The 27,209-nt window shown below is 33.9% G+C and overlaps 1 protein-coding gene across 1 annotated transcript; it reads right to left on the minus strand.

Moving 5' to 3' along the window:
* Window positions 1-410: 410 nt before the first annotated feature.
* LOC121423321 lies at window positions 411-27,209 on the minus strand. Its single transcript, XM_041618676.1, has 4 exons — window positions 27,133-27,209; window positions 10,037-10,197; window positions 3,188-3,325; window positions 411-557 (listed from the first exon to the last, which is right to left on the minus strand). Exons 1-4 carry the CDS (start codon window positions 27,137-27,139, stop codon window positions 417-419), a joined length of 447 nt encoding a protein of 148 aa, XP_041474610.1. The 5' UTR covers window positions 27,140-27,209; the 3' UTR covers window positions 411-416.

A 27,209-nucleotide genomic window follows, 5' to 3' on the forward strand; every position in this document is an offset into this window, starting at 1 on the left:
GATGTCAACATGATGAGATCCGGGATCTTGTCATCTCAACATCTCTTCTAAAAGATGTTGACATGATGAGATCCGGGATCTTGTCATCTCATCATCTGTTCTAAAAGATGTTGACATGATGAGATCCAGGATCTTGTCATCTCATCATCTGTTCTAAAAGATGTCGACATGATGAGATCCAGGATCTCGTCATCTCAACATCTCTTCTAAAAGATGTTGACATGATGAGATCCAGGATCTCGTCATCTCAACATCTCTTCTAAAAGATGTTGACATGATGAGATCCAGGATCTCGTCATCTCATCATCTCTTCTAAAAGATGTCAACATGATGAGATCCAGGATCTCGTCATCTTATATTTTGCTATCAAGATGTCGACTTCCCGAGATAATTATCTCAACATCTCGGTGGCACTTTTAAGCTTCCATAGAACGTACTGCATAAAAGACTATCAAAATCATAGATCCAATAATGAGACCGCTCAAGGACCATCTGTATGCACTCTGAGCAGCCTTTCTGGCGCCCTCATCGTCTCCTAGGCTGCGCTTGTTTCTCGCCTGGATAAAAGTGTATGATAAAAGGTAGATTTCTTTCTAGTAATGTGATTTGATAAACGAATGAGTGAATGCAAAAGCAAGAGACGGAATACATCAATCAATCAGGGGCGTAGATAGCGGGGGGATGGGGGGATGCATCCCCCCAGAATTTTAGGTGGGGGGGATGGCGTGTACAATCATCCCCCCCCCCCAGGTTTCTGTGGGGGAAGAAGCAAAACTATACAGTAATAAAGCAATGAATGCTAGTTAAAATCAATCAATAATAATAGCAGTAATAATCATAACGTACAGCAATGACAAACATGATCAAAATTGGACTTTTATTCAGAGTCAGTCATCTTATATGCATTTACAACTTGCAAGTTTTAAGTAATAACAACTGTCTTGCGTCGTCATATACATTTAAGGATCATTATTCAGAGTTTCACCAAGTACATTTCCTTATAATAATTATGTATTTGCAAAGGAGATAAGTTCAAAATATTTCATTACAGATTTAAGAAAGTGTCGCTTAATCACTCCCTTTCAGAGCAATTGCTTTCATAACACATTAACACTGTTCAAACGAATTAATAAGAAATTACCTATACACATACACTGACCCTTTTCCCTGCTGGCCATGTCCTCAACCCCTACTTTGCAAAGGAAAGGTGAAAATTTTCAGTCTCTAAGGAGCGAATTAGTAAATGAATGATTTTGGAATGAAAGTGCAAATTTTGGATGGCCTCAGTGATATCCGAGGTTTTTTTCACTCAATATTCACTCTTTCATATATTCACTCCTTATAAAGAGTGAACTATTTCACTGATTTTTTCAGAGTACTTTGCGCTTTTCAAAGAAGGTAGAATCATCCAATATATAGACATGCCTTAATTCACGAAGGCAGATTGAATCAATCCATGGATAAGATTAATTTATGGTCTAAGATCACAGAACAAGCCTAACTCGACCCTCAGCGTGTTCATTGTCGGACCTTTGACAAAAAACATAATCATCTCGCGCATTTACGCGATAAAAATTATCTATACAGTTTACTTCCGACAACCCGGTGAGGTTAATTTCATTTCCATACTTAATTCAATCAAGCCTTTTAATCATGGTAATTTTAAACAGAGTGTGCTTATCATTTTAGTGTCCGCATATCTGCACGTGGATAAGAAATATAATAATGAGCTTTTTTTATTTTACCCCTATTACTATAATTGTAATTGATATATTTTTTTTAGTTATTTGGCTGTTTATTTGTTTATTCCTTTAGTTGTTGATTCATTCGTTTGATCATTAACAATATCGCTACTTTTAAAAGAGTATACTACTATACTAGTAAAATAAGGAATACTAGTTATTCTAGATCATGTTTAGCAGGACTGTCATGACCAAGATGATAACTAGACATCCGACAAATGACATTTCTCTTATGATCATCTTTACTCATTGTCATTAATCAAACAAAAGATTACTGCCATGAAAAATGTGCAAGGAAGTTTGTTTATTACTAGATGCCCTGTTTATTGCTGAAAGCAAAGTGATTAAAAGACACACGAGATAATCCATGAGGCAGATCGTGTTATTTTGTTATCTTTAACTCGTCTGCTTTGGCCCATGATATTTTGTTTTTATCGAGTACGTTATCTCCTTCATTCTTTATATTTATATATATATATATATATATATATATATATATATATATATATATATATATATATATATATATATATATATGTATATATAAAGTATGACCTAGCTAGGGATCATCCCCCAGGTCTAAGGACCTGTCTACGCCACTGCAATCAATCAATAAATTTAGTTGATTTTTTTCTTGATACACAAACGAATTTGAAAATCAGTAAATATGGTTACTAGCATGTAGGCCTATATGACAAAAAATATGATGTGCCTTAAATAAATCGTGACAGGGGAAGGGCGAATGAACAAATAAATAAGAGAGGAAAGATCGAGAGGAGAAGGGAAACATGGAAAAAATAAAACAAAATAGATAATAAAAAAACACAAAACAGGAAGGATTTCGTGACAAACAGAAAAACCGAAAGAAAATAAGGAAGGGATGGGGAAATACGGTAAAGGAAGGATAGATGAAAAATTAAGAGAAACGTATAAAAAAGAAAGACACAAAATATTTATTGAATATCTATTATTTTTGTAATAATCATCATCATCATCACTACTATCATTGGTATTTTCTTGTCGTTTTTATCACTATTATGTTTATTATTAATATTCATTGTCAAAAGAAGCATCACCATCATTACCATCACAATCATCACCACCATCATCGTCATCATCACCATCATCATTATCATTATCATGAACATCATCATCGTCATCTTCACCATCATCATCATCACCTTCACCAGCATCATTATCATCATCATCATCTTCACTGTCATCATCATCATCACCACTTCATTATCTTCATCATCACCATCGTCATCTTCATCATCACCAACATTATTATCATCATCTTTAACATCATCATTATCAACATCGTCATCATCGCCGTGATCATCATCATTAACATCATCCTCATCATCTTTATCACAGCTATTATCGTCGTAATCTTCTTCCTCCTCATCATCATCATCATCACCATCATCCTTGATATCACTTACCTCAGATGCTCTGATTATTCCCACAATGCCAAATGGTACGCAGCACAAAGTTGTGACGATGACAGCAAATGCAGTATAATCTCGAATAGGTTGCTGCGAGGGAGCCTGTCTGACAATTCCATGGTTATGTGGAACATTCTAAATAGGACAGATAGGGGAAATATGATGGAGCAATACGTTTTGGCATTCACAAAAGCCCATTTTTCTCTTCTTTTGCAAAGGATAAATATTTTAAAATTAAATTTGGTGAGCAAAATAGGATCCCTTTCATAAACGAAAGTTACGATTTTGGCAATCATGTCATTATCCTGGTAAATACCATTAAAACTTTAGGTTTTGAATAACTCTTGACTTTTTTATAGCAGGAATTTTTAAGCAACGATGGCTTTTTTAGCGTGTACTACAAATCTATGATGTGAATTTCAAATATCAGGAAGCTCTTGCTAACTGATCACAGAGATAAATTAAAACGAATTCAGTTAACATAATGTACTTACGGTTACAGCTGCAACAAACAATTAAATGGGCGGATCCAGGGGGCCAACCCCCCCCCCACCCTATCAGCGGAGCAGAAAAAAAAGAGGGAAAAGAAATTTAAAAAAAGGAAAAGAAGGGGAAAGAAAGGAGGATAAAATAATAGGAAAAATAGGACGAGTGAATAAAATAAGGTCAGGGGAAGACTTGGAAAATTATTTGAAAATATACATTTTATGTCACTTTATAAAGTTATCGCTCGCGCTTCGCGCTCGCATAGCCTGTTCGATGCGATACATATCTTGTTCAATATGCTGATATATAGCTAAGATATCAAGTTTTGAAGCTAGTACATAATTCAGCTCGGACATTAAGGTTTTATTATTTGGTTTGATTTACAAATTGATTTCTTAAAGTGCTCTGTAAAATGTCCGTTTTATGGTGTAATTATCATTTTGCAGCTTTTTGCGCTTTGTGCTTGCAGTATTTGCTGTGCCAAGTCGGCCTAAATATTGTCTTTGTTTATTCCATAAGATTCTTTATATATTATATATAACAAACTACTTAAAATACCCCTTATACGACATTTTTTAAAGAAAAAAATCGTCTCGCGCTTTGCGCGCGCATTAATAGTTAAAATATATCAACTCATAAATCCTATTCATGATTGCTGAAGTGCCTTAAATATCCAGTCTTTAGGCCTCAAATGTCAACAAATTTTTACTCACTAATTAGGCTTTTATATTTGGGGTTGGGGTGAATGAACCAGAAGTGAAATTATTATTATTATTATTATTCTTACATCGTAATTGTTAATTGTTCTTGTATAGTATTTATATAAATTTCCATAAAATATAATTTTTACATTGTAAAAGAGAACTGTTGCTCGGCTAGCGCCATGAGCGTCTGCTGACGGTGTGTGCGCTCTACAAATATACACTATTATTATTATTTGTAGATATTGATGATAAAATTTCAATGAATTCCTTATAACTAAATTGTCCCTTTTTGAGAAAGGAATTTCGATAAGTTTCATATCGCGCTTAGGGAGAGGAATAGGAAGATAGGAAGTCATAATTTTCATATGATGACAAAATGTCATTAGGCCTGGAATGTCCAGGTTCTAGGTCAGAATAATAATTATACTTGCTTATATAGCGCTCATTACTTTGTCAGAAGTCTCTAAGCGCTCTACAGTATATGCAGCATAATTACCCCGGTTTTAGCAGTGCAGCTGTTACGCGCGCTGCGTTTCAAGGAATAAATTCCCGCCAGGTACCCATTTACCTCACCTGGGTTGAGTGCAGCCCATTGTGGATCAATTTCTTGCTGAAGGAAATTACGCCATGGTTGGGATTCGAACCCACGACCTTCTGTTTCAGAGTCCGGAGACTAATCCACTGGGCCACAGCGATCCATAATAAAAATATCAGCTAGCGCTTCGCACTCGCATCATTTATTCAGTGTTATCCACATACACTTCACAATTTCTAGTGCTTTAGATAGTGCTTAAATTCACCATTTTTATACCGGAATATCTCATTTCTAGTGCTTTAGATAGTGCTTAAATTCACCATTTTTATACCGGAATATCTAATATTTTCCGCTCGCGCATCGCGCTCGCATTATAGATTTTCATCATAAAAAAATTAAATGTATTCTGAATGCCCAGATTATGTTCAAACACACGCACACGCTTGATCTTTATTCAAAAACGCGCTAAAAATATCAAGTTTTCGCTTGCATTATTTATATAGGAACTTCTTTTTTCATGATTAAAAAAAATGAATAGAGTGTTCCATCTTTAAGCCTGAAATCTTGTTTTTTCCGCTCGCGCTTCGAGCTCGCATCAATTGTTTACTTTTACACCTATACCGTTTATTTGAAAGAGTGCTTAGAATGTCAAAACATTTTCTAAAAGTTGAAATTTGTATCGTCTTAATGGCTTACTGCAAATCGGTCTGTACATGTCCCACGTATGTTCACGGCCTCAAATCAGTGGAGCGCGCCATTGAAAGGTCTTCTCGCTTAGCCGTATTGTTAGAGACGTTCGTGAGCATCACTTTTTTCACTCTCTAAAATGTCTGCGACATTAAAATCATAAAAACAATGGAATCGTTAAATTTTAGTGAGGCTATGAATGTTTATCATTTACGTTAACTATCAGTGTACCAACATATACCAAATTTACAAGCACTGTGTGGGTAGACTTCGAATTATCAGTCATTTCGATGCAATCCCAAAATTGATGAAAATACAACAGAAATTTGATATAACATTGCAAAATCCTTATTTTGGAATCCCCTTAAATTTTCATTTTCTTTAAAAGCATCTTAGTACATTTTTTAGAATTTTTCATAAATGATAACGGCGGTGGATTTTGTGCTCCAGTTTTTTTAAGGAGAAGACAGGCATTTGAAATCAGGTAATTTTTTTTATATTTTCAAAAGAAAATAGTTAGATTCGAACAACTTACTAATAGTTCTCAAAAAAAAAGGTTTATATTCTATTTTTTGTGTGTAAATGATACATGACGCTAAATTTTACGAGTATATGAATGCATGTTGGGTAACCTTTTCCACGATGAGTTTCGTAATTGAGAGAAAAATCCAGTTCTTTCCTGGCACGCGAGCCGCAGAATGATAAATTTTAGCGTGCGCACACTGGCTGATCGCCGTGTCTGCGGGGACGGATATCTAGTCCCATACTGGTGTAAGGTGATATTTTCTACGTACCTTTTCCCCTTGTAATGATCACTTTGCACTTTAGTGCTTAATTTTGACACTTAATCTGTGAAAATTGATGGCTAAACGATTTTGGAATATGCTCGGAAGAAACCTGACAAATGAATGATTTCATTTTCGAGAATTATTATTTCTTTCCTGAATTACCAAAAGGCAAATTTAAGTCAAGATTGCATTATGTAACATACTCACATTGACTGTATACATAGCGCAGATGTGTGCGTGGGGGTGTCTATAATTGTGATGTAAGTATACTCAAATTGTAAGCAAAAATCATGATGGGTGTCATAGTCTGAGTTTTCTTTGTGTAAAACAAACAAAATACTGCATGTATGTCATTGTATGCAATGGCAATTTCAATCAGATTATATTTTTCTTTTGTTTAGTCAGCGTTTAGTCTTCAATGTAATTGGTTTGCAAGCGGTGTTTATACCAACGAGCTCGATTCCGGCACTTCGACTAAAATTGGATATGTTACTTTATTAATAACGGTTATCCATTTAAAAACTATTTATTTACTGCAGCCAACGAGTTCCTGACACAATTTACTTCTTTGAATATAAACTACATTATGAATGTCCCCGGAACGGTTTTAAGATAAAAAAGAATTACCTTTTTTTTCGCAAATGAATATACTTTACTACAGTTGTAGCTGTAAAACTACTTTGTCTTAATCCTTTCCTCTTAATATATTAAGTCGTGCATCATAATTACAAAAGTGTTTTTAATGTCCAGTTTTCAAGCCATAATACTAAATTTTCACGGGCTCATTAGGCTTATTACATTAATAGATAAGATGTCAATTTAATAATCACTATGTCATTTTTTAAAATGGAATATTGACAAGTTCTATTTCGCGCTTTGGAAGAGAAATATGAACATAGTCATCATTTTCATTTGATGACATAATGTTCTAAGGATGTCGTGCTATATGTCAAAGCTCAAAGGAATATATTGAAACATATCAGCTTATTTTAAACTGTGATCCATATCCACCTATAACAATTTTCCCACAAAGTGCTTGAAATACAGAACCTAAATTGTCCCTTTTACAGATCGGAATATCAAATATTTTAATCCTTTTTGATAAGATAAATTGTCTGTTCGCGCTGGCAGTAATTATTTAGTTGGTGGATACACATTGAGGATCACAAACATTGCCCATAATATTTAATTTTTAGGACAAATACTTGGAAAAAAGCTTTGCTCTTTGCACTCGCACTACTTAAATAAAGATTATTATACATATAAAGTTTAGAAATGACATAAGACTACCCCTTCAACATACAAACAAAAATCAACTTCAAGCGGCCGATCGGGAAAATTTGGCTGAAAAAAAATCACCTCCCCCCATTGGCAAAGGCTGGATCCGCCCTTGTCTATTGATAGCTCTTGACGGGCCGGGGGGGTGGGGGTGGTACCCTTAAATATTTTTGTTGAATTTTTAACTCAATATATTGCTTTGACCGCCACCCCCTTCACACACGTTTTATATTGGCTATCCCCGTCTACTAACAGCTCTTTATGGAGGGGGGAACCAATTTTTTTAATTTGCAGCTCGATACTTGTATATTGCTCTCACCCCCCCCCCCCCTCCCTCCGATCAGATGATAACGCCACTTGACGTACGTGATTTCAATTGCCATATGCCCTAAGATCCATTGACTATTCATCTAGCTTACACATTAAAAAAACCCGGAGAGTTGTCAAACTCAACAGAAATATACAAAGAAATAACAACAAAATGACATATTATAGAAAGAAAGTATCAAAAAAATTGAGAACTTGGTAGAATAAAGAGAATAAAATGTTGAAATTTTTTACCCCCACCCCCCACACTCGATCTATTACGTATTAGACAATGATATGAAATTAGGCTGATCTGTCTTTATTTGTGCACGATATTCTGAACTAAAGTCATGATATGACCATTGACATATGGGTTATAAATTTTCATAGTTTGATCACACCATATCCATTTTAAATTCCTGGAAATTCCAGCAACAATACATGTTGTCATGGGTACGACACACATTTTCTTTATTGAAAGGTATCACGACACCAACGTTGAAACTGTGCAAAGGCCTTTAATGGCGAACTCCGCTGGGTTGATACATAACCTATGGGTGATGAACATACGTGGTCCTTTCTCGATCAAGCCAGAACAAATATTAAAAATTTCTGCTCGCGCTTCGCGCTCGCAGTAATTATCTAGTTACATACGAATCTTGTTCAGGTCCACAAACATTGCCGAGTATATTCAATTTTCAGGACAAAATACATGAAATTAAAAAAAAATCAGCTCGCGCTTTGCGTTCGCACTATTCAAATAGGGCTGATAAGATTATTACATATTTTTATGTTGTTTTATAAGAATAAAGCTAAAAAATAACCGTTAGGACCTCGGCGTTCTGCCCCCCCCCAAAAAAAAATAAATAAATAAATAAATTCACAACCTAGAAATTGGGGAGAAAAGGAAAGAGATAAGTGACATATATGCCTATAATTTGTCAAATGTTGTGGCAAAATCTATCACAAACTTGATTTTTGTAATCAAAATGTCAAAAATTTTGCTCACTCACCTGCTTCGCTCGCAACTTCTCAGTAATTTTACGCAATATGCCGTATCAACCCCCCTCAAAATGTTTGGCTTATTACGCCACTGAGACAACCTCTTCAAAGAAAAAAACAATCAACTTTGAGCGGTCGATCGGGGAAAATATGGGTGAAAAAAATCGCCCCCCCCCCCTATTTGCTGGCGCTGGATCCACCCCTGCAGTTACATATTATTAAGAAAGGACTATTACATCAAATTAACATTGTAATTAAAAAAAAATCAAAGGGAATATTACATAGAAATGTATCGAAAATTAATATAAAAAGAAAATTAGTTTGATATCACCTTTGATTACAATGAGATAGGAGGGTAGCATTATAAATACAGAGTTCTGTGTTGTTGTAAACGGTACCACATTTATGTAAATGATTACTTAAGGGGATGACCCGGATGAAATTTGCTCAGTGAATTCTACTCTATTTATTAAGCTAGTCATACTTTCAGCCCGGACCATCCCTTTAAAGACAATGATTTGCCTTTGCATCATCCTCATTGCTATATATAAAGTACTTGTCGAAGCCATGGAATTATCATTATCATCTTGTTTTCCGACGTGCGAAAAAAAGAAGAAAAAAAATCGAAGAATTTAATTAATGAAATAGGTTCGCTATTATTGGCCCCTCTTTGTTCCCCCGTCAGAGACAAACCATAGATATCATTTTATTTTATATGGGGTATTTTATGCAGTTTGGCAACAGTATATTGAACTCTTTCATTGACTCTTACATGAAATGGAAAATCTTTTCTGGGTGACTTATAGCAAGCAATTCCATTAACACGACTTAATACCTTAATACCAGTGAGATTAATGCCTTGGTCACATTTGCTGTACGGCGGCCTTACGGCGAGTCCAAATCAGCCGTTTTGTTCATTTTTATTCAAACCAACTTTATGTAGCTGGTAGAAAAATATTCAAACGGCTGTTTTCGACTCGCCTTACGGCCGCCGTAGAGCAAATGTGACCGAGGTATAAGGAATTTATGATGATTGGAATGATAAGATCTTCCGACTCACGTGATCCACTTGCAGTGCGGTATAATTGGTATCAACTGATTGGTGAGAAGGCGGGGCTCCGGTTGTGACGTAATTCGTTTGTGGAGGGTTGCCAGAATACTCTGTGTATCCATAGCCGGTGATGGGCATTTTCGTGTCATTTTTCATGTTTTCTTCCTTGGCTGTAAAATATGAAAAATTGCAATATGCTTCACTATTATTGCAAAAAAATGAAATGTGAGACCAAATGATTGCACAGAATACAAACAAGAACATGGAAACAATTTAAATATATATAGGGTGAATAACAAGACATAACTAAGAACTGAAAGTACTAAAATATAAATGATAATCTAAATCAATATCTAAGACTCGATTTTTAGCAAGTCCTTCCCTGTCATGCAATTGGCAGCTATAATTGCCCAAATGATTCGTTTTGTTTATCCAACTTTAAAGCCAGAAAATCAACTTCTTTTTTTTCACGTTGTTGTACTGGCAAGGAATCCACAATTTGTTTGATCATGTAAAAAATAGTGGTTTATATAGACATTTCTTAGTAAAGTTGTATTTTTGCATCAGTATTTTAAAGAGTTGATTTTGGATATTGCCGCGAGTAGAATTAAGATTTCCCCCATAACCACGCGTGATATAACAGTTGTGTGTAGTAATAAATGGGTCGAGCAAAATGCGAGTGTGCGAGGGCATTCAGCTCAGAATCTACCAATGACAGAACGGTACGGCGTCTCTCGTCGAGCGATCACTAAACGCTACTCGCCCATTCGCTATTGTTCTATGAATATTCAAGAAGCACTAATACCTATCATCAAGGAAATCCGTATGCAAAGTAAAATGGATTACTGGATGGTTTCGGATATTTTAGAAAAGAAAGAATTGAAAAATAATAATATCAATAATAGAACAGTTTTTGTATAGCGCATTACTCCTTACAAAGGTCTCAATGTACGTCAGGAAAAGAAGAAAAGGTGAGGGAAAACTGCTGGTAATGCTTTGATAATATCATTTCTCGTTTAAAAAAAATCTTTTCAATACAGATTTGAATTGCCCAATTGTTTCAATTTGTCTTAAATTGTGTGGGATCCTATTCAAGAGTTCCGGCGCTGCATGCGCAAACCCCCGTTCGCCATAAAAATTTTCTTAACAACAGGTATATACGTTTTATAAATCTTTATGAAATGATCTAAGATTTCGAACAGGATCATATTTTACGAGTAGCTCAGACAGATAAGATGGGGCCATTTGTCGAAAATACGTAAATGAGAGTGGTGAGATCTTGAACTTAAAGGGATGGTCAGGGCTGAAAATATTTATATCTAAATATGAAAATTCTCAAAGCAAAATGCTGAAAATTTCATCAAAATCGGAGAACAAATATCAAAGTTATTGAATTTTAAAGAATTGCATTATTCCGGTGAAACAGTTCTAGGCATGTCTTTATGAATGTTCATTAGGTGGGCTGATGATGTCGTATCCCCACTTGTTCTTTTTTATTTTATTATATGAAATTAGGTTTATTCAAATTTTTTCTACCAAGAACTAAAACAATTGGATTAACAACTGATTAAGTGCATTAGTTATTTATTGCCGCAACTTATTTCATCATAAGGGAGACACATCATTTACAAACCATCTATGATTTCATTTCATAACATAAGAAAAAAAAAGTGGGGATGTCACATTATCTACCCACCTAATGAATATTCATGACTATGTGTATATAACTGTTTTCACACAATACTTAGAAACTTTGAAATTCAATAAACTTTGTTATTTGTTATCGGATTTTGATCAAATATTCAGCATTTTGCTCTCTAAACTTTACTCTATTTATTGAGATCTAAATATTTCCCGCCTGGACCATCCCTTTAATACGTGACCTGACCGGGAAGCAATGCAAGTATCTAAATACAGATGATACAGATTCACATCTTTTTGTTCTGGTAACAATCCTAGCAGCCGAGTTTTAAATGACCTGAAGTTTCTGGAGTTGAGTGTGTCTGGTACTCCATACAATAGACTATTGCAATAGTCTAAGTGGCACATGACAAAAGAATCCACCAGCCTTTCAGAAATATCCCTATCAATATCTCTATCAATCTTGTGCAATGCATACGATGCAGAATTTAAGTAATTTCGCACAGTAAAGTCATCATCAAATAGGACACCAAGATGTCTTGCTGTCCTAACAGGAACAACCTCTACACCCTCGATTTCAAAAGGGCGGAAAGTTACATGGGGTCGAAATGGAGAATGTATATGCATAACCTCTATTTTCCTACTATTCAATTCTTAGGCCATTCAATCTTGACCACTCTCTATTCTCGCAATACTCGTTCCACCCCCCCCCCCCTCCGGATTCGGGCTGGAGATGGAATCACAAACCAATTAATACTTTGATAATTAATCAATTTATTTATCTGCAATTGTACTTATTCTATTATATTTAAAATCACAATATACGGCATGTTGTATGTGTATGCAATCTCACGGTATTGTAAGTCTATTAATTCTGTTTATATGTGTATAATTTGTAATTTTATGAACCAAATGTGAAAGGAATTTCCCCACACAGGACAATAAATACATTCAATTCAATTTTAATTTCCTTGATACAACTCTGCACTCTAGGATTTAGATCTTCTAAATCCGAAGATTTACATGTCATATACTTCTGGAGTATCGTCTGCATAAAACATTTTAGAAAATCCAAAAGAATCAAAAATATTTTCTAAAGGTGATGTGTACATGGTGAAAACTAAGGGTCTGATAACAGACCCTTGGGGCACTTATGTCAGTATATAAGATGATGATTGTTCACATTTAATAAATACATACTTAGTACGAGATGTTAGATATGTGCGAAACCAGTCCAATGCAAGGCATCGGATTCCAAACCAATGCGACAGTCTATGCAACGTGATGTCATGGCCAATTGTGTCGAATGCCGACGAATACTCCACAGTTGAATAACTGCTGGTCTTTCTACAGTCGGTATATAAGTGATCATTCTTCACCATTAATAAATACAGACATTATACATTCTAATAATACCGTCATACACCTGATCACTCAGCAATAGAACTCAATATTAATTTTACTCATTTGGTCAAACCAATTAAGACTGGTTATTAGAAATTTAATAACAGTTTATGTAAGGACGGAAAATATGTTAAGTATGAAGGAGGAAATCATCCGTTTGAAACAGATATTGTCAACAGAGATTATAGAAAGCAGAATTTTATGGGATTATGTGAAAAATGAAAATTCGAAGTTTTACTAGGAAGTACTCAAAGAAAAAGGCAAAAGAAAGAAAATAAAAGATTACAAGGCTAGAAAAATCTTAACAAATAGTTATGATTTAAAAACAATTTATACTATTTTAATGGCGGTAAAAAAAATCAGATATCGTCGTGGTTTGAAAATTGGAAAATGAAGCTGCAGATTTTTAGCAATTTATTGACAGAATCTAATTAATAGGAATGTGTAATTAAAAACTTAAGGTGAATGAAAATATAATCAGTGATGAAATTAGTATTTTGAATAAAATCCGAAGGTTTTATTCATCATTATAGGCTAAATGAGAGGCAGGATTATGCAACAATAAATGGTATGTTTTTTCCCCAATTGCTTACCCAAAGTAACAAAAAATCAAAGCAATCACTGTGAAGGAAAAAAAAAACAAAGTGATTGTATTGAATTTTTTTAGAGAAATGCAACTAAATAGATCCCCGGGGAATGATGGACTGAGCATCGAGTTTTACATTACATTTTGGCACGTTGTAGGCGATTTGGTCATTAATGCGCCTATTACAGTATTATGCCATAATTATCTCCCTCTCATAGGCAACACTTAAGAGAGATGAAGACCCCCAATAGTCATAAGAAACTACAGACTCAGGCATTTCACTTCTCAGTGTAGATTATGAAATTCTCACTAAGATACTTTTTAAAACAATATAAGGAGATTTGGAGTAACAATTGTTTCAGTTCGACTTTTAAAAGTCTTCCGATTCTATTTCACACGCTACATTCTTTAAAAGGCACTTATAGTCCAGGAAAGGCCCCATAGAAACTTGACCAAACCTTGTTTTTTTATACAGTGCGTCCCAGAAAAAACGAAACCGAGATTTAGCGATCATTTATCATTACTTAATCATAAATAAGATAGACAAATGACCTACCAATTGAAAGCTTAGAATCTCTTCTTTCATCTGATATTACTTAGATTATTTCTCATTCACGCATGAGTGAGCAAATGCAATTTGAAGAAAGGATATCAAAAACTCATTTGGCGGGGGTATCTGGGTTTCAAAAAGAAATACAAGCCTTATTTCAAATGAACAGAACTTTTTTATTTCCTGACCATTTTTTGTAATTTTGGTACCAAATTAAAGAGCAGATATTGAACTTTTCAGAAATGCGGTTTTCTTTTTGAAACCCAGATAACCCCCGCCAAATGAGTTTTTTTTTTGCAGTTTAGCGCTCACTTTTGTGAAAGCTAGTTTTCCCTATTTATATTGTGCATAATAGAGTATACAATGGACTATGGCGGCCATTTTGAATATGAGGAAAATAGATATTTTGTCAATAATTGTTTTTTAAGAGAGTATCTCACTCCTGCCACACAATTTCGTGCATTTCGTAGCTAATGTGCAGACAATTTTAGGATTTTCATTGGTAATTTGCATATTTTGGCGGCCATATATTGGGTTTTGCCAATTTGCGGAAAATGCTTAAGGTTACACGAGTGGCATCATTCAGATTCGTAATCAGCACCCTCGAATTGACAAGAAAACATCAAAAAATATTGTGTATATATAAAAAAAAGGTTACTCCTCTTCTATCCTGGACTATTAGTTTATTCGGTTTGGAACGAATTTTAGTTATTGGGTCAAAGTACATTACACTAATACACTATGCTGTATTTTCAATAAAGGGAAATCAACTGGCTATTTTCAATTCAATTCAATTCTTTATTCCATTTCAATTCGAAACATAATACAAATAATATAAAGTAATACAAATCAAGTAAAATTTTTACAGAAGGGCATTCTTACATCGTAAAACAAAAAAAACAGTATAATATTGAGCATAAATGGAAATGAGGGGGTCCACTAAAAGCTAAGCTTGTAAAGTGTGGATCCCCTTGGTAATGAAGAAATTGTAGTCGACTTATTCATATATGCGTACATGTATATATTACAGCAAAGAAAAAAGTTTCAATGTTGAGCGGGGACTAAGGCAAAGGGAGCCCCTGTCCCCATATCTTTTTTTAGATTGTGTATAGAGTGTTTAACACACTGTATTTGAAACGAAAATTTGGTAAGGGGTATTTGCTTTGGCAATACATGTACAGAAATTAAGCAGATTCTTTATGTTGATGATATAACAATATTCGTGGAAGATTTAGACGATATAGATCGATTAGACATAATCCTAGAGTAGTTTAAGAATATTTCTGGACTGAAAATTAATAAGAATAAAAACTTTCATTTGGCCTTCAGAGCCCCCTGTACCCTCCCTCTGGGAACAAAACTTTTTTTATGGCGGGGGAAAGAGGAAATGAAAAAGAAATACTTCATATCCTGATTACATGCAGGGGGCTAAAAATGCTTAATATTAAACTATTTGCAATGGTACAAAGGGTGATCTGGATCAAAAGGTAACTGGTGATCAGAAAGTAAAATGGAAAAGGTATTTTAAATTTCTCCTGAGAACGTTTGGTGGTAATTACCTAAATATTACAAAAAATGCTTTGTATTTGGTCTGATTATAAATATTTTTTTATTAAAAAATGATACAAATAGTAAAAGAAGAAAGGGGAAACATTTTTTTTATGATTTTTTCCCCTCAAAAAACATTTTTAAAGTTCACCACATTACAGATGTAAAGGGGGCACTTAAGCCGGATAATTATTTCAAGTGTATGGGATTGGACAAGGAGGAAGCACTATCGTACATAAGGGGGGCAGGGGGACAGAGTACCCCCCCCCCCCCGACGAGTCACAAGCCCCAAAAAGCGAAAAAGGGGGAAAGAAAAAAGGAAAGAGAAAAAAGGAACGAGATTTAAAAAAGGTTGAAGGGGCAAAAAAGAAAGAGTTAAAGAGAAAGGGGAAAACAAAAACTGGACTGCAGAATGCCGGAAAAATAAAAACTGTAGGGGACACGGGGCTTTTCCAACTGATTCGGTTTTTTAGTTCCACCATCTTTGTCGGTAAATGTCAATTAAACTGGACACTTTCATCGGTAAATTGTGATTTTTTACGCAGTGCGACCTCTATAGCTTTCTGTACCGATAATGAGGACGGACCGGGCTCACCAGGGACAGGAAAAGTTAGAGACGAACTTTTAGGTAACATAATTATAACAATAAAAATTTCACGCGTAGCGCTCCCATTAATTTTTTAGTTGGTTACCTAAAATAAATGTCTAGTTTTCAGTTTTCAGGTTGAAATATCAAAAAATGTTCAGCTCGCCCTTCGCGCTTGCGTCAATTGAAGAGTTAGAAACCAATTAGTTCACGGTTACAAAAAGGGGTTATAAGATCCAGTTCTTAGGCCGGAATATCAAACATTTTAGCTCGCGCTTTTTGCTCATATATAACTGTTCAGATATATCCATCCTGTTCATAGTTAAATGAAATACTTAAGATGTCCGGTTTTCAGATCGGAATATAAGAAATAAAAAATATAAAAACAAACTTGCTTAGACTATCCAGTTCATAGGTCTGAATGTAAAAAAAATTCAGCTCGAGCTTCGCACTGGCATAAAACTCCATCCTGTTCATAAAATAATGAAGTGCTCGGAATGTTAAGTTTTCAGGCCGAAATACCCCCCCAAAAAAAAAAATAGCTCGCGCTTAGCGCTCACGCGAATTGTTTTAACTACGATCTTGTTCAGTTAAAAAAAATAAAAAAAAAATAGAATGTCACTTTTCAGGGGCGAATATCTCAAATTTTCAGCTTGCTCTTCGTGCTTGCTCCAGTTGATTATTCAGATAGAAACCAATTAGTTCATGGTTACTAAAATTGCTTAGAATGTCCAGTTCTTAAGTCGTAATACCAAAAGTTTTAGCTCGCGCTTCGCACCCGCACGACTTTTTACAAACCCATCCTGTAACTGCTTAGAATGTCTAGTGTCAAGTTAGAAGTATCAAAAATTTTAGCTCGCGCTTCGCGCTCGCATAATTTATTAAGGAAGATGCCTATCCTATTCATAATTAAGTGCACAAAATATATCGCTTTAGGTTAAAATTTTTAGAAAAAATCAGCTCGCGCTTCGCGCTCGCAATTATTATTTTCCAGATGATTTCAATGTCAAATACCTCTTTTTATAACTTCTCCAAATTAGCAAAATCAGGAACATAATGTAAACACCTTTTAAGAGAAATTCCACTTAAAAAAACTTTTAAAACAAATATTATAATATACATAACAAATGTATTCGTAAACATAGTGTATCAATGATAAAATCAAGTATCTAACATAAGTATTTAAGCATATTAAGGTACACTACAAAATGTAAAAATATGAGGAGCCTAAATAAAAAGCAGAGCTTGTAGAAAATTAGGCTCCCAATGGGAAAAAAATATAAGTTGTTACTTTGAGTGAACAAACGTGGAAACGGAATACATATTAATTACATAGATTGTTTTACACAAAATATATCGAAAAGCATCAAGTTACCAGAAAATGATGAAATAGAAAAAAAAGAATAGTAATAAAAATATCAAAATAAAAGAAGTATTTTGATGTAACCATTGCAATTACCACCTGATCAGAAATTTATCGATCACGATCCAATATATTTCATTTCTGGAATGATATACAAAAAATAATTAAATTAATAAAATAAGTGCATCGCCCGATAGCGAAATATCAGGAGTAGCAAGATCCCAACTGTTTTATCGGGCACTCCCAGGGTAACCATTCCCACCTTCAATGTCACTGCTAGACCTACACATCTAATGGGCATAGTTGTTTCAATGGGCATAGTTGTTTTATCCCATCTTGGTATAATTGTTTAGTATGCTAATTCCATTTTTATACATATACAGCCAGAAATTATTAATCAATCATTAGATTTATGATATCTCTTATTTCCGTGTAAGCCAGGTGAATTATACTTAACTCATTGACAGAATCCCTTGAAGCAGTTTTACCAACCTTATCAACATATTTTTCATTTTCCCCCTTATTCCGGCTCAGTTACATTTCATATTCAATTCTTTAAAGAAATATCATTTGTTTATAATTTCTGTTTCTTATTTTTATTCATGCAAGCTTATGAATTACTGACTTTATCCCCACAGAATCATATTGTGGTTACAACTATCAAATATTACTGTTATCCCATGTATAAAATTATTCTAATCTTCTCCTTTCTTAATTTCCAACATATAACATTTATTTTATTACTTTTATATGTCATTTTGTTATAGCAATTGTAATTGTATATATTTTGTATTTTACCTTGTACAGAATTTCGCAATTCAGCCTTTGGCTGCCATGAAGTTTTCTGAATAAACCATTTCAATTTCAATCTAAACGTGTATGGGGGGGGGGTTGGCTGCCAAATGCAGGAAAATGAGGACTGCGAGGTGTCGGTCAAATTTTAGAATTGGTTCCTAACTTCGTGGTATACTTATGAATATACATTTTTTTTTAGAGTTCAAACAGAAATATTGATTGTGACTCTGGATTTCAAAAAAAGAAGATTTTTAAAAATCTTTGAGGAATTTTAATTGATCCAGTGATCTATTGGTGCTTGAATACTGTACACTTATTATTGATTACTTAAGTGTGAACATGACCTGGATCTCAGTAAAATATTAATTTCTCCTGAAAAGTACATACATAAACAAGATTAATATTTTGCCGGTGAACTTTAAAAAAAAATCTCTCGGTTCGTTTCGGAGTAGACAGAAGGAATATATTATAGTAAGTCCTTGATAAAAAAAAAACCTGTGACTGTCATGAATCCTAAATTATCCAGTAAAATGCTCGTATTGGATTTATTTTGGAATCTTGGATTCAATGACTATCTTGTTTTAACCTATATGCACGCCATGCTTGTGCATTATTTATAGAGACTTATTTTTTTTTGTTTTGAAGAATAAGGAAAAAGAAAAAGGAAAAAAATAATTATTGATCATAATCATAAGTGTACATTGCCGTTTAAGGTCAAAAGAGGAAAGAACTTTGTAATTGTCATTGAGGTTTACTCTGTTCACTGAGGACGTATATTAGACATAATTTTTTGTAAAAGCAGCAACCATTCTACATAAGAAAAGGATAGCTTTAGTAAAATTAATGTTTTTTGACAAATCAACTATGATAAATGTAAAGTGTGAACATAGTCTGGATCTCAGGCGATCATTCTTTTTATTTATTAATTCATCGGTATTTCGAACAGTTTACCTGATGATTTTTCATGTGTTTGTGCTCCTATTCTTCATAGGAATGTGTATAACCAGTTTTTCTTTATCCAATTATTATTCTCTCCTCGCTGACACGGGCACGCGGTCTCGTCGGTCTCTACAGGAAGCGATTTTTTGCATTTTGTGTTTTTTTCTCTTTCAATTCCCAGTGGTTGAAAATTTTCCCTTTCCAGTGTTGAATGATGATGAGTTTTTCAATTTGTTTAGGCCGAACGAAACCCAAAATACTAACTACAATTCTTCGTTTGAAAATCTCGTATCAATGGAGATGAATTTAGCCACAGATTTAAATTAAAATAACGACAATGATTATCCAAGTTCGAATTACTTTACAATAAATCAATTTAATTCACTTGATAAATCTACACATACACTTTCAATAATGCACATGAATATAAGGAGCTTGAGCTCTAATTTCGACAATTTACGCCTTTTATCCGATTCATCTTCACATACCAACATGTCCATAATCGCGCTAACTGAGGCATGGTTATCTCAGGAATCTGATGGTTTATTCTCACTTCCTGGTTATACGTTTGTAGAAAACCATAGGGGTAATAGACGGGGAGGAGGGGTAGGTATTTAACCCAATGAACAGCTAGAATATTTTACTCACAATGATCTTAATTTTATGAATGAAATTGTTGAGTCTCTTATTGAAATTCGGGTACCAAACTCTAAACACATACTGATCGCAGTATTTTATAGACCTCCTAACTCCAACACAAATTATTTTTTTGAATACTTGCAAGATTTTCTACAAAATCCGTTTTTTTTATAATAAAGAATGTTATGTGGTAGGTGACTTTAATATAGACATATAAATTTAATCACAATAGATCACATGAATTTTTGGATATCATGCTTACATCACCCTTTTTACCATTGATAACAAAACCCACTCGGGTTACTAACCAATCTGCAACCCTTATTGATAATATTTTTAATAATGTCTCTCATTTACCCGAGTCTGGAATAATTTTCTCTGATCTCTCTGAACATTTCCCGATATTTTTAAGAACTCCGTTTAGGTTAGCAAAAAAGATACACAGCAACATATATTCCGACGACTAACACCAAATAATTTACAGAGCTTGAAAGATGGTCTTGAAGACGCGGATTGGTCTGAGGCATTCAGTTCTCAAGATACACATGCAGCATATAATATATTCATGAAAATTTTTACTTCACATTAAGATAGACATGTACCATTGGTCAGTAATGTTATAATTATAAAAAGAGTCCAAGACTTCCTTGGATATCGAAATCAATATTACGATCAATAAATCGCAAAAATAACTTAAACTATGCCGATAAAATTAATCACTCAGAAAAGTCACATCGTAAATATACTACATATAAAAATACCCTCACTAAATTATTGCGGAGCGATAAACGAAAATATTTCACAAATCAATTTATTCGTTTCAAACACGACATCAATAAAACATGGAAAACAATAAACACTGCCATAAATAAACAAAGCACAAAAGCACGCATAAAAACAATAAAGCACAATAATGTTGATATACACGATTCTTTTCGTATAGCTGATATATTCAATCAATACTTCACACAAATTGGAAAATGTTATGCAGATAATATACCATTAACACAAAAGAAATTTACGGATTTCATTCACCAACCAAACCCAAATTCTTTATTTTTAGTACCTGTACATAGAAATGAAATAATAGATATAGTGAACAACTTAAAAAACAAAGAAAGCTGTGGTCACGATGGTTTTGACAATATTTTATTAAAAATATTTTACAATATATTGTTGACCCATTAGTATACATATTCAACCTTTCTTTAAGTAATGGCGTCGTGCCTGACAATATGAAAATATCAAAGATAATACCAGTGCACAAAAAAGGAGAAAAAAAATAATATATGTAACTATAGATCAATAGCCTTATTACCTACTTTGTCTAAACATGCTAAAGTAATGGAAAGGGTGATCTACACAAGATTATTAAATTTTTTGAATAAATATAATATAATTTCCGATTTTCAATTTGGATTTCGCCAAAAACAGAGTACATCTCATGCCACTCTCTCATTTATTGACAAAATCATAAAAGCTATTGACAACTTTGAACATACAATAGGTGTTTTTCTGGACCTCTCCAAGGCCTTCGACACCATAAATCATGAGATACTGCTCTACAAACTTGAAAATTATGGAGTTCGTGGGAAGGCCTTGGAGTGGTTCAGAAACTACCTCGTAAATCGTAAACAATTCGTAAGCATTAAAATGAACAAAAGGCAGCCTTCTGGGCCCTCTAAATGGCATCCAGAACTCCTCTGAAATATCATCTTATGTTCTTTTTGCAGATGATTCAAATGTACTCTACTCTCATCCTAACCCCGATATTTCAATCAATGTACTGAACACTGAACTGGATAAATTGGTACAATGGATTAGGGCTAACAAATTGTCAATCAATGTACAAAAAACGAAATGCTTGCTTTTTAGCAATTCTTTAGAACAATTGTCATTTAATATTAAATTAGACAATATAGACATTGAAGTTGTTACTATACAACAAAATTGTTAGGCCTCATAATAGACAACAAATTATCTTGGAAATCGCATATTGACTCTATATGTCGTACAATTTCACGCAATATTGGTGTTATCAACAAAGTTAAGTTTTTTCTTCCAACTTCCTCCCTAAAAATGCTTTACTCAACATTAATTTTACCATATTTAAATTATGGAGCAATTGTTAGGGAAACACACACTCAACCTACCTAGATAGAATATTGCTTTAACAAAAGAAGGTGTTGCGTGTTATTTTCCACTTGTCCTGGAGATCTCACACAGATGAGTTGTTTTTAAACAATAACATTCTAAAAATAAAACCACTGTACCAATATTATTAGGTTAATTCATGTATCAGTTAAACAACAATATGTTACCACCCATATTTAATTCTTCATTTAACAATAAAACAAAACCCTTCATAAATATCCCACACGTCAATCCGATGAATTCCATTTACCACTACCCCGGACCATCCTTGCAAAATCAATTTTTACTTTTGAAGGCCCTAGACTCTGGGAACTATTAATTGTAACATCAAAGAATCTCCAAGCCTTAATTCTTTCAAATATAAGTTCAAAAAAATTCTCCAAGATAACCATTGAATTTAACTCTTCATCACTCAAACTCTTGTATTTTTTAATCAAACATGTTTATCATGTCACGTACACTTTTACATCTCTTTCGTTTCCCTGTTGATCGGCGAGGTCCGTCCCCGGTGGGGTCACTCACCCGCAGAGGGGGACGCATATGACCGTTACCACAAATGCAAGTAACCCCCTATTGCAGTCAATTTCAAGGACATTTTGTGAAATTTACCCCCCTATTTTCACGCAAAACAAGGACAAAATTGCGGTAAAATGGTACCTTGAAACACCCCTAATTATAATATTGTAAGGACACTTTTTGTCCATTTCGAAAACTTACCCCTATTTACCATATTTCAAGGACAGGGAATTTATACCCTTTCCTCATCATTAGAGGAAATTGCAACACAGGCGTCAGAGTGCTCAGTCCTTATAGATGACCAAGAGCCATGTCATACTGATACAATAATCCAAAAGAACTTTATTTTTCATGAAAAATTCGAAAAGAACAATTCTTTGTAAAAATAAATGTAGAGTTGTCCACATAAAGATACAGAGCATGATGAGCGCGCAGTCTGCGGCTGGTGACTCGGCGACGGATTTTACTTCCCGTGATCGTTCTCCCCTTTTTCCTGACCCCCATTTCCATCAGATCGAGGACAGAGAGCACCCCTATTTTCACTACTTCGAGGAGTGTTCTGTCCGCGGACGTTCCGTGAAATTGACCCCTTTTCCCGCGATTTTGGTAACGGTCATGCGGTCCCCAAGTCATATTGAGTGACCCCACCGGGGGTCCGTCTGTGAGTGCTGGGGCTGGATTCTGGAGACCTTTAATCTCTCTTTTTCTTATTTCCTTTTATATTTTAATTTCCCCTATATATTTCCTTTTTATTTAACTGGTTCATGCTCAAGTTATTATTTTAATTTTTATATGCTAAACAACTGCAAGAATATTTATTAGGAGGCTGCACTCTACAAGCTCCGCTTTTTAGCAGCCTCCTCCATTTCCAACCTGATATGTAATAATCCTGAATATATTTTTTCTACTGGAATATTTGAAATATGTTTTGTTATTTATATATGTCAACATGTACAAAAGAAACTGTAATTGTTGAAAATGGAAATAAACGAAATGAAATGAAATGAAATATCCTCAGGTATTAGTAATTTTATGACGGAATGTATAATTTCTGCACGTTTCACATCATGCAAACAGGGTGAATAATAATTTTTAAATGTTCGCTCTCTTCGCTCGTTCGAAAATTATAAACTGTGAAGTTGATATTTCGGAAATTATCATCAGCCCCCCTAGGAAAAAAAATTGTGCCTACATACGTCCATGTCTACTACCACCCCCTCCCCCGACGAAATATGGCAGTTACGCCAATGTATGGAGCCACCCTTCCAAATCCACCATGGTTGACATACAGAGTATGACCAATTAATTGAATAAAGTTGAAAATATGTATAAAAGGGACATGTCAGTGGCGGATCCCCTTTTGAGAGGCTCAACAATGTGGGGAGGGGGGGGGGGTAGTGGAAGTCCTGAATCCGCCCCTGGGACATGAAATAAAGTTGAAAAGAACAAAAAAAGGTGAACAGTAATGAAAATGCCCACACGGTATTGTCAGGTGAAAAGGAAGAATATAGAATTGTCCTAAACACCTTTGTAAACAAAAACAGAAAACCCTTTGCAAAAGACGCAATGTAAATTATACATGGGACCCAGTGCATAAAGAATTTGTCATAAAAACTCTAGCTAACAAACTGATGCCATTGAAATATACACATTAAAAAATGTGGCAAAGAATTGCAATTTTTTATGGCAAATGTTTTATGCAACGGGTCCCTGATTCGTTTTTGTCTTGTGATGAATGTGGAATTCAAATTTGAGCTTAACAAATATCTGATTTAGCCAAAATGCATAACAATTCTAATTTTATTATAAATATGTTTATACATTTAAATATTATACGCTTATACATTCATACATATGAACATACAGATGCCACACACGAGTTACACATCATTAATTTGAACTCTCAGAAACGATATTGGTCGCTCAAGCACTCCTATTGGTCACTGATGAAATTGAATGCACGATTACCCATAATACCCATAATTCTTTATTGGACAAAATATTAATTTTACAAAAGAAAACACTCCGAATTATATGTAATGCACCAGTTTGTTCTCATACAGATCAATCGTTCCTGGAACATAAAATCATGAAAATAAAAAATTTATATTTATTTCAATTAGGTCAATTCATGTATAGATACAAAAATAATTCGTTGCCAGGCATATTTGACTCTATGTTTCACCAAAACCAATCCCTCCATAACTATCCCACCAGACAGTCAAATGAATATCACTTGCCGCTCCTCAGAACACATCTAGCACAAAATACTTATTTATATACAGGTCCAAGATTTTGGAACTTCCTTGGCGATGAGATTAAAGATGCCCGTTCTTTACTGTCCTTTAAAAACAAATTAAAATTTATGCTCCTTATTTCCTAATGAATTATATTCACTGTTTAAACTAAAATTTCGAATCATTTTTTGCTAATCTATGTTTATACAGAACATATTATTATTTTTTATTTTATTTTTTTTCCAGTTAGACATAAAATTTGAAATATAAAAGTTAAAGCTTGTCTATACATTATATTGTACCTTTTATATTGTATGTGTGTATGTCCGAGTGTGTGTGTATGTGTGCGTGTGTAATGGTGTATGTGTATGTATGTATGTATGTATGTGTGTATATATATATATATATATGTATATATATGTATATGTATATATGTATGTGTAGGTATTGTGTGTATGTATGTGTATATATGTATGTGTGTGCGTGTATTGATGTGTATGTATGTGTAGACATAATATAATTATATGCAGCATATTAGCTTTGCATCCCTCTCCCTATCTCTATTTTCTTTCTATATTCTAGGCAGTTGTTATCGTACTATTGTCCACCTCATGTTCATGTGTTGTGTTGTTTCGTGTTTACTATTATTACTTGCCTTTTCGTTATCTTCATGTATTACTTTACGTATATTTCTATATTCCTTGTATCTATTTTTTGAGGGGTCCACATTATACAAGCTTTGCTTTTCAGTGGACCCCTCCTTTCTTCTTATGATATATAATTGCATTTTGATTCAATTATATCTAATGATATTGATTATATTGATTTAACTTGACATGTATGTTAATTTATATTTAAATTACTTTCAAATATGTATTTTTTTTTCTTCCAATATTAAATTTTGTTCATGCTATTGTTTATTTGAAATGAATCAATCTATCTTGTACTTATTTGTATCATTTTGAAGAATGAAAATAAATTTGAATTGCATTGAATTGAATTCCTGAATTTCATTGCCCACAATTTAGACTTCAAAAGTACATTCGTTAATTTGTAAAGCCATTAACAAACATTTTTGCCTTAGAACGAAATCAAAAGTACATGACAAATACTGAAATTATCAAATTTGAAATAGTCTTGACCATACATGTTATTATCATTCAATGTACTGGAACTACTACTCACAAGTTTTTATAAACTTTTATATAGTTTCCAATTTTCTTTGATATTATTTTGTCATTCCTGTACATATTGTATATTATTTATTTTTATGCTTAGAAAATAAATAAATTGAACTGAACTGAGTTTATTTGAATGATTATAAATGAATTATAGTGTCTTTAATGAATCCCATTGTCTGATTTTAAAATTTGAATGACCGATATATCCTGGAAAACGATACCGCGTGAATTTAAATGCACTCTTATATGAAATTGGACGGGAAAACCTATGTAACCCAAGAGGTAAAGTTGAAAGGTCTATGTCACTTCAATTATGATATAAGAATAAAATAAGCATACAATGTAAAAAAAATGACGTGTTTGGCTTCCCAAAATTTTGATAAAGAGTTAGACCATGTCCATGGCCTAAGTTAAACCCGAATTCGGAATACGGGTCACTATCTCCGCATACATTCGTAATTCCGAAGCTTCTTTATTCCGAAGGTTCGTTATTCCGAAGTTTCGTATTTCCGAAAGTTCGTAATTCCGAAGGTTCGTTAGTCCGAAAACGAACCTTCAGAACAACGAAGATTATTTCGTTTTCGGATTATCGAACCTTCGGAATAACGAACCTTCGGAACAACGCCACAAATGTTCGTATTAACGAACCCTTTCACTTTTTCGGATTAACGAACATCGAGGTATAGGCAATTTACGTGTTTCGGAATTACGAAGTGTAACCCATTATCTCAATGGCTTATCATATGACTTTTTTTTTACAAACCCTTCAAAAAATTATATTAAAAACAATCATCATAAATCAATACCTTCCAAAATGTCAACTTTCTCATTTATATCAACAGGAGTAAGTTATCACATGGTTCTGTAAAACGACCAATACTGTATATAGATCAAGAATTAATATCGCTAGATTCTATGTCTTTTGGATTAACAGCGACAACTTGGAAGTCAAAGGATTCTACTTACTGGCCATTCTGAAGAAATAACAATCTTTTTGAACTGCCTAGAGAAATACCTGCACTCTCGGATTGCTCTCCTAAAGT

The sequence above is a fragment of the Lytechinus variegatus genome, chromosome 10 (assembly GCF_018143015.1).
Source record: "Lytechinus variegatus isolate NC3 chromosome 10, Lvar_3.0, whole genome shotgun sequence".
In the NCBI taxonomy this organism is placed as follows: domain Eukaryota; kingdom Metazoa; phylum Echinodermata; class Echinoidea; order Temnopleuroida; family Toxopneustidae; genus Lytechinus; species Lytechinus variegatus.

Bases quoted from the DNA above. Each gene is read 5' to 3' on its own strand.
- LOC121423321 (XM_041618676.1), bottom strand. The intron at 3,326-10,036 runs GTGAGTCGGAAG...TGTCCTATTTAG, and splicing joins CCGCACTGCAAGTGGATCAC to AATGTTCCACATAACCATGG. The intron at 558-3,187 runs GTAAGTGATATC...ACTTTTATCCAG, and splicing joins GAATAATCAGAGCATCTGAG to GCGAGAAACAAGCGCAGCCT.